General features: G+C 39.3%; 2 protein-coding genes across 3 annotated transcripts in view; one reads left to right on the forward strand and one right to left on the reverse strand.

Moving 5' to 3' along the window:
• JAM3 (junctional adhesion molecule 3) overlaps positions 1-7,934 on the forward strand; it is a 92,046-nt gene extending 84,112 nt beyond the window's left edge. Inside the window, exons 4-10 of one of the 2 annotated variants that reach the window (XR_005009564.1) lie at positions 714-866; positions 1,311-1,513; positions 2,118-2,217; positions 4,060-4,189; positions 4,282-4,336; positions 4,746-5,827; positions 5,954-7,934. Coding sequence is in view for 1 of the 2 variants with exons in the window: in XM_036744393.1 (XP_036600288.1) it covers positions 714-866; positions 1,311-1,513; positions 2,118-2,217; positions 4,060-4,189; positions 4,282-4,336; positions 4,746-4,781 (677 nt within the window). In the remaining variant the exon portion in view is untranslated. Of the gene's footprint in view, positions 1-713; positions 867-1,310; positions 1,514-2,117; positions 2,218-4,059; positions 4,190-4,281; positions 4,337-4,745 lie in introns of both variants that reach the window. The other variant, XM_036744393.1, reaches the window with a different exon arrangement.
• A 399-nt stretch (positions 7,935-8,333) lies between these two features.
• NCAPD3 (non-SMC condensin II complex subunit D3) overlaps positions 8,334-16,235 on the reverse strand; it is a 113,382-nt gene continuing 105,480 nt past the window's right edge. Inside the window, 6 exon segments of the mRNA XM_036744398.1 lie at positions 8,334-9,066; positions 9,180-9,237; positions 9,321-9,383; positions 12,851-12,928; positions 13,539-13,699; positions 14,019-14,176. Of these exon segments, the coding sequence (XP_036600293.1) occupies positions 8,955-9,066; positions 9,180-9,237; positions 9,321-9,383; positions 12,851-12,928; positions 13,539-13,699; positions 14,019-14,176 (630 nt within the window). The 3' untranslated portion in view covers positions 8,334-8,954.

Genomic DNA, 16,235 nt, shown 5'->3' on the forward strand with positions numbered 1-16,235 from the left:
CACTTCTGAGTCTCCTCTACTTAGGTTACTCCCACCCAGAGCTCTGAACCTGTGGTTCCTCTGAGTGAAGTGGTATTGGTAAGAATTTAGCAGTAGTGAATTCTTAAAAATTTATTCCTGGGAGCTAGATATTTTACCATTCAATAGATTAAATTTATCATATAAAATCTCAAAGATGGAAGGGACTTTGAAATCTCTTGGTCTCTTCCTCTGCCTTCAGACAAGATAGTGCTTACAGTATCCAGGTTAAGATGACTGTCCTTAAAGGAAAGGAGATCCTATAATCTCCATTCTATACTTACTGTCAGAAAGTCCTTTCATATGTTACCTGCATTCATGTTTCAACCTAAACTTGCTTTTTTTCAAGCTAATCAGCTCATGATTGTCACTCAGCACCAGAGTTTGTAATCTCAATTCTTTTATCCCTTTTTTTTTGAATGGCTTATTTTTCAGTTCCTTATTGCTCTGCCAAGTTCTGCACATTCTCTTGAAAGTGAAACTACTTTTACTTTGACATTGAGCAGATAAAAGGATTTTTAAAAAAAAAGTCTGGATTTAGTAAAAAGGGAAGTAAGTTGTCCCCCTCTCCCAAAGCTGTCTGTAGTTTTGGAACTTTCTCTGTGTTAGTCATGAGTTTCAGCACTAGGATTGGCCATCTCTAGGTGGTAAAGATAGCCTTGAATAATCATGTCTGGGATTCCCTTTTTCCCCAGGGCACTTGGCAGGTCGTGCAGAGCTCTTGGGAAAAACTTCTCTGAAGATCCTAAATGTGACACGGTCAGACACGGCCTCTTACCGCTGTGAAGTTGTAGCTCGAAATGATCACAAGGAAATTGACGAGATTGTCATTGATCTCACAGTGCAAGGTAAGATTTCAGATAGCATCAACAACACCCTCTTTTTCATCAGGTTACATGACTCTGAGCCTCCAGAGGAAGAGGGATCCTTGTCTACTTTGATTTCTTGCAATCTAGAGTCTAGTGTCACTTAGAGATACCATGGTACCTGTTGAGGGGAGGCTACATTTAAGGATTGGGATGGCTTTGGCATAAGAGGTCACCTGAGAAGTGAATTAGAGGTGCTACTTCTTTTTTCCATGTTTCTCCAGCATGAGAGAGCACAACTATCATAAGAAGGAACTTATGGTTGGGGTTTGGGGTAGAAGAAAGCAGGATTCTCAGGTGACATGACTGTGGAACAAGGGCCACTTCTTTGGTTCTTATTTTGTTTTGAAGCTTGGTTTCTGTGGGATTCAATAAGAACAGAGCTGTGGATCTGGATTTAAACACAATCTGATGTTCCTTTTGCAGTGAAACCAGTGATTCCTGTCTGCAGAGTGCCAAAGGCTGTACCTGTTGGCAAGTCCGCAACACTGCACTGCCAGGAGAATGAGGGCTATCCCCGGCCCCAGTACAGGTGGTACCGAAATGACATACCTTTGCCAACTGACTCCAAAGCCAACCCCAGGTTCCGAAACTCTTCATTTGTCTTGAACTCTGACACTGGCACACTGGTAAGATGTTCTGGTGCTCCTTGTGCAGGGGAGGGGTAGTGAGGGGAGGGGAAGTAATTTGTGAATTGCTGTGGTTGGGGGAGAAAGGTAAGAAAGAGAGAAAGAGAACAGAACTTCTAGCAGTCATTAGATGAGTCTTAGGGGAGAAATGACTAATGTCTGTCTTGCCGTATCAGGATGTTTTGCATGTTGTCATGTTTTGGAATACAAGAAAACATTTGAACTATATGATATCCAAGTAATGAGCCAACATTATAATGTCTTCTACTGAATTGAGTACTAGAAGCTATCATTCTCAGGGCCCATTTATCTGAATCAAGTGATGAACTGGCATCCCATTACTGAATAGTTCTAGGATGTTGATCACCAGGACTATTACTGTCAAAGAACTCATAGGAATGAATGCCTTAAGGTGTTGGTAAGACCCTGTTCACTGCATTGGTGTCCAAGGGGAAACCAAATCCCGCTGAGAATACAATTACTTTGTAATTCTCTGGGTTTCCACAGGCTCTTCTCTCCACATTCTGAGGTGGATATCCTGTTGCCTTGAGAAGTCTCCCCCTGAGAAACCCTTGATTACCCTATTATTTTTCTCCTGGAATAGGTTTTCAGTGCTGTACACAAGGAGGACACAGGCCAGTACTACTGCATTGCTACCAATGAAGCTGGCTCCGCCAACTGTGAAGAGCAGGAGATGGAAGTCTGTGAGTGCACCTGCTGCTGAAGTGTTTCAACCAGAAAGGGAGGGGGGACAGGAAAATGCTGAAGGCCAAACTCTGGCTCAGGAGATATCATCAGTTAAACTGCTGTCTTTTGCTCCTGTGTTGCAGCCCTTCAGAAGTTAGTTATGAGAAAATCAAATTGATTCTATTTTATATCACCACTGACATTTTTATATAACTGCCTAAGTCATGTTTCTTTGTCTTTGAATTAAGTTCAGACATTCATAGGTTCAGTTTGGTCGTCCTCTCTAAGTTTAAAAGTTTAGTTTCCCTATAAATCACTTTAATTAAACGAAACTTGTTATCTCTATACCACTAGCTGTCCTTCAACAATTAGAGGAAATCTATTATCTCTATACCATTAGTTATTCTTACAGGTGGATTAAATCAGTCAGAATTTCCTAGTGACAAGATGGAAGGAGAAAGTTGTTGCTAGCCCCACATTCCCAAGTTGCAGCCAGTCATATTGTTCCCCATCCCTATGATGCTTTTCACTTTGTAACTAATCATGTTGTCTTCCCTGTCTGTGATGCTGCCTTCTATTTTTTTTGGATGCTCTTTTTGTCTATAAAAATGATCTATCATGCCTCATTTGAGGGGTCTTAGCTTACTGAGGAGGCGGAGACGCTGTTTATTAGCAAATTTGCACTTTGCTAATAAATTGATCATGCTCAGAACTTGTGTCTTATTTTACCTTAATTTCAGTCATGACAAAACCTACCCACGATTAACCTGGGTTACTTCTACACTGAGGGGGAAGATGAGAAAGTTCTGAGAAACAAATGCCTAGAAAAATTGTGTGTCCTTGCAATATGTTATCTTCTAGAAATAGATTGTTAAGAGAATTCTAGCATTAGAAATATGACTAATCCTATAACTTCTGACAATGAATTTAATACTGCTTTTGTCTGGTGGGCTGATCAAATCACTAAAACATAAGGTTGTGTGGGCCCTCCAGAGACTATCTAGTTCTAACTATTTCTCAGGGACTGAGTCACAACTTTCAAATTAACCCTAATGATTTTAGGTTACCTCCAGGGTGTGCTGTGGGAGCATTTTCATAGCTCAGGCTTTGGTATATATTTTGTGTGCTTTAGTTTGCACAAAAGAAGCAGAACTGGGCTGGTCAGTGGGATCTCAGAAGGGAGACTCATTCCTCCCTCACCCTCCCACCCCCATATAAGACATACAATGACCCCAAGGGACTGTTACAGTAAATCCTTTTTCCAGGTTCAGTAAAGAGATAAGGATTCAGGTGATTGGATAGCAACATAGAAAATCCCTGTGAAGGAAATTTTGAGGCATAGAAAGCTACTGGAATGCTTTTGTTGTGCAGTATTGAATCCTGTTTGTCCCTTTGTGACCCACTCATTCTAGTATATAGCTAATCAACCTAAGTTAGGCTCTGACTCCTGCAGTGTCGAGATACTGAGAGTCGGTCTTTTTTCCTCATGCATTCTGGCTCCCCATTCTGCCCTCAGACTATCCACTAAATCTCATCAATGATGTCTTCAGGACTTCATTCACAAAAAGATTTCAAGCTTTTTGTAAATGCCAACTCTCTTCTATTCTAGTAATAAAAGCAGTTAACAGTTTTACCATTTGGACTACAAGAGAGAAGTTAATGCCACTGTATCATTTGGGAATAGTGAAATCAGAGGTCCTTGAAATTCTGTGAGAAGCAGGCAGTTATTTTAATTGACAGGAACTAATATCTTTTGAATTTGAGTAGGATTTGGCTTGGGTAGGTAGGGGCTTGGGAGTGGTGGTAGTTGGCAGTGGGACCAGATTGTATGAGTCATCTACTCCTCTCCTCTTTCCCAGATGACCTGAACATTGGTGGGATCATTGGAGGGGTTTTGGTTGTCCTGGCTGTCCTAGTCCTGATAACTCTGGGCATCTGTTGTGCATATAGACGGGGTTATTTCATCAACAACAAACAGAATGGAGAAAGGTGAGTCTAGCATGAAAATTAAAGGGCTTAAGTTGATAGTTACATTGGAAATCAGGTCTAGTTACTTAACTTCCTTCTTCTCCCCTTTACAGCTACAAGAATCCAGGGAAACCTGATGGAGTTAACTATATCCGGACAGATGATGAGGTAAGGAGTCTGAGAAAGCAACTGGGATTCATTCCCTGGGGAGGAAAGCAGTAGGGCCCAGACAGTATTCTGGGTGTACCTAAGAACTTCAATAAAGAAATTGTCCTTCCCTACTTGAAAACCCAGTTGTTCCTGTGGGGAGAACCTCAGCTTAAAACCAGGTACCCAGAACCTGAGCTCCCTGTCCTCCTCCCACTTGAAACCAACCCCACTCTGACACTGCCATTCCTTTCTCTTGTCCCTCAGTTCACAAGCTGGCTATCTTATTTGATGCTCACTCTTTCTTTGCAGTTAGGTTTGGTCCCTTTCTTCCTTTCCATCTCTTGCCCCATTCTTCCAGTATTAGTTCTTGGAGGTCTCTGAAGAGTTGCGTTTGGCCGTATTTTAACTTCCTGTATTGTCTTTGCAGGGGGACTTCAGACACAAGTCATCCTTTGTGATCTGAAATCTGACCATCTGGCAGAGAACACATGCAAATACCTCCGTTAGAGACTCCGATCAAGAGCAACCTATGAGCAAAGTGCGCTTGGAGAGAGTTAGACGCTTGTACAAAACTTGTTTTTCCCCTTGCCAAAGTTGGCAATGAATTGTCCCCAAGATGGGGGATGGTAACTGGAGAAGACTGAATTTGTGTATCGGGAGGATTACCAAGTAGGAATAGCCCTAGTCCTTTGCCTTCCAGGGTAGGATACCATAAAAGTGTCTCCCAAAGTGAGTTTTTCCATGCCTGCAGTTCAGGAGGTAGAAGTTTGTTAAAGGTTAGACGTGAGCCTATGGTACTAATTAGCTTCTCAGCAGTGGTAGGGAGAAGGGAGGGCAGCTGCATAGGACCTTAGGAATACAAATTAAGATTTGACTCACCTTGCAGGTGTGGAATTGGAAATTATGATAAATCTACAAAGCTGAGGCCTTTTATGCAATTAACCTGTTTTTAAATTGACTGGCCTTATAGGCACTATTGTGCAATTCCTTTTTAAAACCTTTTAAAAATCAATGCATAGTATCAGTCAGCATTTTATAAAAACCAAAATAAGGAAGGTTGTTTGCAGGTCTTACCTCTTATCTGAAAAAGATAGGCTTGCCCATGGTGGGTTTTCAATATTTAAGAAAATATTTTAAATTAAAAGCAAAACATCCATCCTGGGCCAGGTTTAAAATGGTACTGAAATAGTTTCTGCTTTTTTATGGGTCTTGTTTATTTTGTAGGGTTCTGCATTCTAAATTTTTGCAAAAGATGTATTTTGATTACTTCAAAGAATGAAATTTTTTATTTAAATTGTAAATATGTTGTCACGCAACAATGTTAACATTTAAAAAAAAATCAAACACAAGTTAGGCACTTCAAATCACAACAGTGTTAACACTGAGAATGCCAGCATTTAAAAGCACCTGTACTCAAGTCTTACAGGCTCACAGAAGAGCTTTCCTTCTTCCAGACAGCAGCATTTCCCCCAGGAAAGCTTGTGAGTCATACATTGGACCATTGCTCAGGTATCATTTTTCAAAATTCCATTAAGAAGCAAAGATACTTCTGTAACCTTTGTAACTCTAAAAACCAGATATATTATACCCTTGAGTAGTATTTGAACTGCTTTTACCCTCACATCTCTTTAACAGGCAGATGTATTTGAAGACTACCCAGAAGCTCTAATTCATTTATCTACTTATGGAGTAAGTCACATGGCTACCGCTCCAGAATTGGTATTGGCTGTTAGCTTCTGAGTATTATTCAGTGTGGCTGCTTAAGGATTTAAAATCTGGTGTGGCTCTGCATCCCAAATAGCTTTGCTATCAAGTCCTATGTCTGATGGAAGCTCAACTTGGATCAGGAAGTATTTAAAGATGGACACTTCAAAAACAGTTAGGTGTGTTTTTCCATGCAGTCTGTTGGGTTCCCTATCGTGATCTGACCTCAGCCTTCAGGTCTCATCTTGTTCAGACTGTCAACCCTGGAAGGTCAATTAAGCAAAGCAGGGGCTTTGTTTTTTAAAACTACCTTTAACTATTTGTGTTTCACATGACTGCACCCAACGTCAAGGGTGATTTTAGAAATGAAATCTATCAACTACAGTAACATTTTTTAAAAAAGAAAATGAATTTCATTATTACCCTTTGGTATGAAGCAGCCAGACACTGTAGGCTGTCTGTCTCACTTTTCAGTAAGCCATGATGTGGTGGCAGCTACCCCAGTCTTTTGAAGAGGATTAGATTGTATAACCAGTGCAGAAAACCTGAGAAAAGTAAAATGCTTGAATCAAAAGCATTTTTCTAATTTTGATTTTAAACTTTGATGTCCCTGAGGCTTTGCTCACTTTGGGGGCTTTAGAAAGAATATTCAGTAGTCCTTGTTCTTCAAAAGTAGGTGTTCTTAGCCTCAAAGACATTGCTATGTCACACTCATGGTGTGAAGAGGTTTGATGCAAGGAGCTTCTCCAAAAAGGCTCTTATGACTCAGTGATGTGCTTAAAGGATATTTTTTCATGTAGCAGAATGTAGCCATCTTGTGATTAAATTTCAGTTGAATTGTCTTAACTTTTATGCTTTGACAGTATTTTGGTTGGATACTTGTAAATGTTAGAATTTACAGCTTTTTTTTTGTAGTTTATATAAAAATACTATGCCTTGGGATTTTTCACCAAATGTTTGTTTTCATTGGGCAATTGTATAGCTGTGGCTTCACAGTTACCTATTTGTTCATTGCATCAGTATTTTAAATGTTTAGAATTAGGACTGTTCTCAAGGACAGTGCAGAGCCAATCTCCCCTTTTTCTAGACTAGATGGGGAATAATGCCTTGACCTTTTCCTTGGGTTGCCATAGTGATAAGGCAGCTTTATTGTCTCTAGTTTTATACACTAAAGCCTTCCCACCCTAGCCCTGTGTTCCACCATGGTCAGTATAAAGTAGGAGAAAAATGTGAAGTCTAGCAGGCTTTTGCTGCAGAAAGATTTAAAAAGGAAAATTTTTTTTTAATTGGAAAATTCACATATTTTTAAGATGTGAAATGAGGCTAAGAGGATTCAGGAATTCTATCCAAGGCAGTTTTTCTTGTCTTTGGTATGGATATCACTGTACATAAATGTTATAGATTTGTACTAATACATATAATTTGATACTTCTGTAAGACATCATTTATAAACCTTTTTTTTAAGAAAAAAATTATAACCCCAGCCTCTTTATTTAAACATTCTTCAAAAGAAACACTTTCCTTCTTTTTCACTTAGCTAATTTATTAGGGAAAAGTAGGCAGGAAAGCCAGTGTGAAACAAAAACCACTTGACTGGTATAGCCCAGTAGTTTATAAAGGGAGGCCATAATCCCTACACCACCTACAAGAGATCAATGCCTATACTGTAGATAGACCAAGTAGTTCACCAAAGAGCAACACTGTGAGGCATACTCTATTAACGGCATTCATTTTTGTCTTACAAGTTAATATACCTAGTTATATGGGGTAGAGGAGAAACACAGGATGACATTTCACTCCTCAAACCCAACTGGCTATGTGTATTAAAAACACATGCACACACAAACCCCAAGACCTAACCCTGTGCATTTCGCTGCTGTAATACTGGGATTAAACCTTGGAACCCACTGAATTTGTTGTCATTCTTGTCATTTCTCCTTCATGGTCGCTAAAGTCAGCCCTTTGGGTAAAGCAACAAGTGTGAATAGTCATGTGAATTCTGTTCATCTAATGCTAATGCCATTAGCAGATGAAATTAAATTTGGCTGTAAGACAAACCAGCCTCAATGTTGGTGTCTCTAAGCAGCTGTTTTGGTAGGTGGAAATGAAGAATCCAAGTATTTATATAATGAGAATATTATCTGTTGGAACAGTCATCATAAGACAAAATACTTTGTTGTGGAACAGGGTAAAAGAAGGAACTTAGAGACAACGTAGTTGAGACAACATGAATTATAATTTTTTTTCTTTAAAATGAAAGATTTGGCTTTGTTTTCACTAAACTTTTTATATAAAAGTAAAATGGCTAAAAGTAAAAATGGTATTTCCAGAAAAAAAGAATTTTCTATTTAAACAACGAACGGCTATATTTACACTTTATTTATATTTTTAAAAAACTGTACATTGCTTTAAAGGTGTAGTTATGATAAAAAAAAATACATTTAATTCCACATAAATACTGGGCAAGTGTATACTACCAGGGAAAGCAGCATCCACTAATAAAGGCTTGATTTATATTGGGAGAAACTATGAACTGTGTTCAGTTGTGGAATTCCCCAGATGAGATACAACTTACCAAGGTGTCCTTAACACTTCTCAAATGGAATAACGGCATAATGTTAAACTTCTTTAATTCTGGCAAAAGCAATGAATCTGCCATATTTTTGTATTGGCAACTTTTAACATTGTATATGTGATGCCTTTTTTTGCTAAAAACTTGAGTGAACAGACTTAAGTGTGGTAAACCAATTATATGTGAAAGAATAGAGGGGATCTGGAGGAAGATCTGTTGAATTTACACTTAAGACCATAATCAGATACCCTCTGTGTGGGAGGGAATACATTTTGTTTTCCACATGATTTACTTCTGCACATCATTAAAAAACTTTGTCTAAGTGTTCTCTTCTAGGGTTACACCCTGCGATGGGCTATTTCAGTTGGCTGTTTTCAAGGGAGTCTTTCGCAGGGACCTTCTCCTGCTGCTAACCAGGGTGTCTTTACTCCTGGCTGGAGACTTGACATTCCATTGCCGAGGCTGTGGGGATCTGGGGAGAAATAAAAATGCTATGTCATCCGGGAACTAAAATGAAATCAATTTAAAAAGAAAGCTATTGTAATCATTCCATCCCCAAATCATTTATCTAGGTATTAAACTTACTGATCAGGCAATGACAAACACAAAATATCACCTCCTTGACCCTGGAATCCAGATTTCTCTGAAATGGAACCAGACAAGTTCAGTATACCTTAACATTTTAAAAATGGAGAATAATCAAGAAGAATCTTAAAGAGAACTTGCCTTTTTCTGAAGATGGTGTTATGTAACTAACCCCTGCTCCAAAGGTAACATCATTAATAGTCTCTAGAAAAAGAAAAGAAATGACCAGATCAACAGAAGTTGGTTATAACCAAAAGCAGAGAGAGACAGAATGCTTCTAAGAAATAAAACGCAGTGAATATTTATGGATTCCTACAGTCATAAACGTGTCGGCTTTAAGAATAAGCCCATATCTACTAAGGGCCAAGCAGTAATCTAGTAAACACTAGCTACTACACAGGCCAACAAATATGACAGACTTGCAAAACTATATAAAGCAAACTATTCTTTCTCCAAAACCTTTTGTGAAATGTTGTCATGAACATCTTTCTCCTCCCTAGACTGTTTCTCAGAGGTGAAGATGACTATGCCAAATTTATGCTCTAAAAACCCTTTCTTTTTTTTCCCTACTCTACCATACATCCATGAAGGTACTCAAGCTATGTTAACTAGTAATGCCAGCAATTTTATTTTTCATGGCTGATACTAAAGAATTTCAGTTCTGAGGAGTCCTAGTGAAAGGAGGGTAAGGATGAGATGGGAAATTCTCTATATGGACGCACATCACTTTCCTGTTTGGAACCTATGCTTTTTCAAGGTAATAAATTTTCAACTTTCACAAGACCTATTTTGTGATCTCCAGTGCACCTAGTGTTTGAAATCAAAGGCAGCAAACATTTGCTGCTTGAATTATACCAAGAGGGAGCTGCTTTAAAAAGCCTCCACAGATTTTTAGCTCAATCCTAGTGGTTCTGAAAATGTTCCCTTTTCATTTAGAAAAACAGCTTTGTTCATATTAAGTACCACAAAGCATTAGAATAGTTAAGAGCTAGCACAGCAGGTATCCAAAACTAACTAGAGTTGTGTTACACTGTCTTTATCTGCCACCCATCCTTCATGTAAAACACAGGGTCATTGGATTTATAAGAGGTGATTCACCTAATTCTAGAAAAGGGAAATGTCTGTGGAGACCTATCAGTCTCCCTTTCTCCACAGCTCAGAGCAAAGAGTGATCCCCAGAAATTGCATCCACAGGAATGATGCATTCAAAGTGAGAACAAGAAAAACTGCATCTGATTTGGTGACACCTGAGAGCTCCATTTTCAATGTGAAAACAGCTCCATACAAATGAATTAAGCAGTTCTGATAGAACATGCCAGCCTTTTACTGCTAAAGAACACATGCTGCTAGGAAACGGAGCAGGAACTGAAATCTGGGACTCCTGGGAATTATCATACTAAAAGGAGATGTGTTCTCCCTGCTTCCTCAGCATATGGTACCTAACTGCTGAAATAGAAGCACTCTGTGCCCCTGAGCCAGAAACACACAGATGAAGAAAAAATGGAGAGGAGTATTCTGCATATTATAATATTACACCTGTTCGATATATGGGTACCCAAAATTACTCATTGCCTTTAATGACAAGATCTTCATGACTTAAACTAGGGAAGCTGTAGCTGTCATCTGGGTGTAGGAGAAGTGCTGACTTTTCTTAAAGATGAAGCCCGTAAGTAGACCTTGGCTATAATAACAACAATAATAACAGTTAGCATTTACACAGCTCTTCCTATGGGCTGAGGACTGAGCTAGGTTTTATAGATATCTCATTTGATCCTCATAACAACCTAAGAGGTAGATGCTATGATTTTCATGTTACAGATAAAGAAACTCAGGTTAAATGACTTGCCCAGGGTCACACAGCTAGTAAGTGTCTGAAACCAGATTTGAGCTCCTGTCTTCCTGACTCCAGGGGCAGCATTCTATGCACTGTGGCACCTCGCTGCCTGAGGCATGAAAACATGTAGGAATTACCAAGAATGAAATTATTAAGAGATTTCACTATTGTAGACAGGGCAAGGAGTGCCTTGGTGTTGTCCTTCCACTTAAGTTCACTGTCAAACAGGAATATTCTATCATGATTATATTTCAATGCTTGTGACTGGAAGTGTGGGAGATCAGAGGTAGGAACAAAAAAATTCAGGGTGTTTCTGTGGTCATTCTAACTCTCTGAACCGAAACATTGACCTACAGGTGGACTTTGAATGTGTGAAATAAACATAACTCAACGTATGAGCTCTGGGTTCTGACCTAGTTGAGTGTCTGGGGCTCCCAAACTATAGAACTGTAGTCCACCTAGCCCAATCTAGAAGTTCCAAACCTAGACTGACCCTGTCCCTCCCACCACTCAAGGCTTAGAGAAAGTCAGCTGGCTGACTCTTGACTGGTAAAAGAATATTCAAGTCAACATTCATTCAGTGCCTATCAGGTGTATTACCCTGGATTACACAGATTTGGTGGGAAGATCGGAATGAGCTAAGAAGTAGGGCTGAGTTGTTATTTGTCTTTGTCCTAGAAGCAGATTAATGACATCAGTAGGGCGATGTTTTGACTTGCTCATGAATTGAATTTAAGTGAGGTAGAATTGCCCCATGCTAGAAAATGAGTGGGAGTGGGAAGGCTCTCTCTCAAACAGGACTTGAAAACTTTGAACCGCACAAAGTCCAACCACTGCCTTAGTTAGCAGCAACTGGTTACGAAGCAGAAAGAACTAGGAGAGCAAAATGTATATATTGTCATATATAGTCACAGTCTCGGGTGTTTTTACTTGATGATTAGTGTTCAATGGACGACTGAGGAGCACCTTTCCAGATGACAGAGGTTTGCACAGAGGGTATTTTTAAAAAATGTTTTTAGAAAAGTCATGAGATATGAGAAGCAGGGAAGGGGAGGAAACTAGGGAGTTTCACTGAGCATAGTACTGAAGGGCAGTTGTTACAAAGAACAGGAGTGTCAAATGGAGGCTTCTGTATAAACAGCTAGATAAGAGTGGGCATAAATAAAGGGCACATCATAAAAGACAGGCCAGAAATATACTTCAATTGTGATATGCCCTGCAGTTCTCATCAACTTGGCAGCGAGAGCTATTACTATACCTATCCCCAATTCAGGGGTAGCTCCATGACCTCACCTTACTGATGACTGCTAGTGGGAATGCCTGCCTCAAATCTCTCCCTACTCCAGGTCATCCTCCACTCATCTGTCAAAATGATCTTCCCACTCACTAAATACCAGTGGCTCCCTAACTCCTCCAGGACCAAAAATAAAATTCTCAATTTGGCTTTTAAAGTCCTTCATAACCTGGCCCCTTGCCACCTTTCTAACCTTCTTACACCCTTCCAATCTCGTGACACTGGCCTCTTCAATGGCTGTCCCCCAGGCGTGCAATGCTCTCTTTCTTCATTTCCTCAATCTGGATTCCTGCAAGTCTCAGTTACCTCCAATTTTCTCTGTATACATCTTGTGTGTATATAGTTATTTGTGTGTTGTCTCCCTCATTAGAATGGGAGCTCCCTGAGAGAAGCAACGGGTTTTTTTCCCCCTTTATTTATATCCCCAGGGCTTGGCATGGTGCCTGGAACACAGTAAGTGCTTAATAAATGTTAACTGAGTATTGACTGCAGTGACTGTGAGAGACTGTTGGATAGTGTTACTTGTTCAAGTGAATGACTCACGATCAGGGGTGCTGATGGCCCGGTCAGTTGCACACATCGTAGCTTTGACAGAGTGCTGATTCAGGCTACAAAAAGACTCTGAAAGAGAGATCAATGAAAGAGAAAAATCAAAGAAAAAAAGGTTCCACTTTCCCCCAAAATACCTGTAGCAGCATTTTTTTGTAATAACAAAGAACTAGAAACGAAAAAGATGCCCATCAACTGGGGAATGACCAAACAATTCATGGACCGTGAAGGTAAAGGAATATAAAAAATGATGACTACGATGAATACAAAGAAGTCTGGAAGATCAGTTTAAACCTTATGCAAAAAGAACAACAAAACAATTTAAACTAAATGCTATAGAATCACAATGACCAAGCTTGGCACCAAAAAGCTATGAAAATGCATTACGGATATGGAACACTAAATATTATGTCAGACTTGGCTGATTAGTTGGTTTTGCTGATGTCTTTTGAAATTCTTTGTCATAAAAGATGGTTCTCTAGGAAGAAGGGAAAGGTAGATAAATGAGCAAATCTAGGTGATATAAACACAAAATATATAAAAATGTAAAGACCCTAGAAAAATATAATTGATATTAAGACAACAGGTTTTTTATTTAATCTAACTGCTCTCATTTTCCACTTCCAAGACTGATAACCGAGTTATTTCTGTTCAACTTCTTATGAGAAATAACAGCACTCACTTTTGTCCAAGCTGGGCGGCGTGCCTTGCTTGCTGCTGCCTGTACTTCCTGACTGAGAAGGGAAAGAGCGTCCTCCGAAGCTCCGACTCCTTTGACTCTTCTTGGACTCCATAGCTTTCTTGGCAGAATTTAGAATTGCAATGGTACTCAGAGACATACGCCTGTGTGGGAAAACATACTGTAACCATTCATTTTTTTTTTAAACAAGTCACTACAGAGAGGAAGAACAGAGACCCTAATTACTATCCTTTCTCTTTCAAAACTATCACTCATGTACATGCATCTAAAATCCCAAAGTGAAAAACCTAAAACATCGGTGAAAACCAAACATGATCATCTGTCACTGACAATGGCCAGTGAAGATTAGGCAACCCCTCTAAGCATGAAAATGCAACTGGATTCTCAAGATCCCAGGGAATAATCTGATGAGAGAATGTACCCTCTTTTGATTTAGCCCTGTTAGCTAAGTTAGCTCTGTACCTGGTTTTGAATGTTAACAACTTCAGTGACCCAGTTTCAGATGTAGGAGATGAGGCAGGTACAGGGCCACTTGGTAATACAGATGATGTGGCCTGACTCACACCGGGATTATCATGACCAGTAGGAGGTGCTGTTGCTCCTAAATTCGGAGGGGACTGCTAGAAGAAGAAAGAGCTTATTTTATATCACATCCTTAATTTCACTCAATACAAATAATCAGTTGTCAGATCTTTCATTTCTTTCTCTATAGCAGTTCTTTTTTTCCCCTCTCTACTCATGGCCACAACCCTAGTTCGGATCCTCATGCCCTCTTGCCTTAACTATTACAATAAACTTTCAAATGAAAGCCTCAGTACCTTAAGTCCATCCTCACTCCAATCCATCCAATCCTGCCAAAGTGACTTTTTTTCCTAAAGCAAAGGTCTGACCAAGTTGTACCCCCACCCCCACCCTCCTCAATGAGCTCTGGTAGTTCCTCATTGCTTCTAGGATCATACAGAACTGGGTGGCATTTAAAGCTCTTTACAACCTGGCCCACTCCTACCTTTCCATGCACTCTAAGTTCTAACCATACTGGCCAACTTGCTGTTCTTCACATACAACTTCTGTCTCTGGGCATTTGCACTAACTGTCCCCTATGCCCAAAATTCTGTCCCTCTTAAGCTCCCACTCTTAGAATTACTCATTACTCAGTTCCAGGGCAGAAAGGAGTGCTAGCATTTGTGGATGCAAGGAAGTAGGGCCGCTACCCGAGAAATGACCAGAGTGTAAACCAAAAGATTGACCACTCCTCTCCCCAGATCTCCTCTCCCTGGAAACACTAAAAAACTTACAGTCACCCCAGAACTAGCTGTTGAAACAGCAGGGTGGAAAAAATCCTAAAGGTTTAAATGATGACCCTTACTCTACCCCAGGTGATCAGAGCTCAACTTTATCATAAAATTCAAAGTAAAGAAATAGGTTAGAAAAAATGAATAAACAACAACCAAAAAACCCTCCAAACCTAAGCATAATAAACTACTTTAGCCATGGCTCAAGACACAAACTCAGAAGATGACAATGACATGAAAACATCTAAAAGCAAAGCCTCAAAGAAAAATGCAGATTGAAAACAAGCCTAACAAGAATTCCTGAAAAAGCTAAAGAGATTTAAAAAAAAAAAAAAAGGAAAAAGAGGATTTTAAAACTCAAATAAGAATGGTAGAGGAAACAATGGGAAAAGAAATGAGAGCAATGCAAGAAAATCATGAAAAGAGAACACAGGGGCAAAAGACACAAAAAATACTGAAGAAAATAACACCTTAATAATCAGAATTTACCAAATGGTAAAAGAAGTACAAAACTTCAGTGATGAAATGACTCCTTATAAAAGCAGAATTGACCAACTGGAAAAAGACGTACAAAACCTTACTGAAACAAATAATACCTTAAAAATTAGAATCAGTCAAGTGGAAGCTAATGATTCCATGAGATATCAAGAAACAATAAGACAAAGTCAAAAGGACAGGAAAAAAAAAGAGAAGAAAATGTGAAATATTTCACTGGAAAAAACAAGTGACGTGGAAAGTAGATCAAGGAGGGATAACGTGAGAATTATTGGACTTCTTGAAAGCCATGATAAAAAAAGAGGGAGGGACTAGAAATCATATTTGAAGGAATTATAAAGAAAAACTTCCTTGATATTTTAGAATTAAAGGGTGAAACAGAAATTGAAAGAACCTACCAATTGCCTCTGGAAAGAAGACCCCGAACAAAAACTTCCAGGAATATAACAGACTATTTGTCTAACAGTCTATCATAGACGATTCGAGAGCTCCCAGATTAAGGAGAAAATACTTCAAGCAGCCAGAAAGAAACCACTGAAACACCATCGAGCTACAGCCAGAATCACACAAGATTTACAGCTATCATGATAAAGGAATGGAGAGAGGGCTTGAAATACTCCAGAAGGCAAAGGAGCTAGAAACCATGAATAATTACCCAGCCAAATTGAGTATAATCCTTCAGGGGAAAATTGAATATTTAATGAAATTAAGGACTTTCAAGCATTCTTGATGAAAAGACCAGAGCTGAATAGAAAATCTGACCAACTCAAGAGAAACAAAAGGAAAATGGGAAAGAGAAATCCTAAGAGGCTCAATAAGGTTTAACTGCTTACATTCTTATATGGGATGATGCTACCTAAGACCTTTATCATCATTAGGGCAGTTAGAAGGA

Source organism: Trichosurus vulpecula, chromosome 2 (assembly GCF_011100635.1).
Source record: "Trichosurus vulpecula isolate mTriVul1 chromosome 2, mTriVul1.pri, whole genome shotgun sequence".
NCBI lineage: Eukaryota > Metazoa > Chordata > Mammalia > Diprotodontia > Phalangeridae > Trichosurus > Trichosurus vulpecula.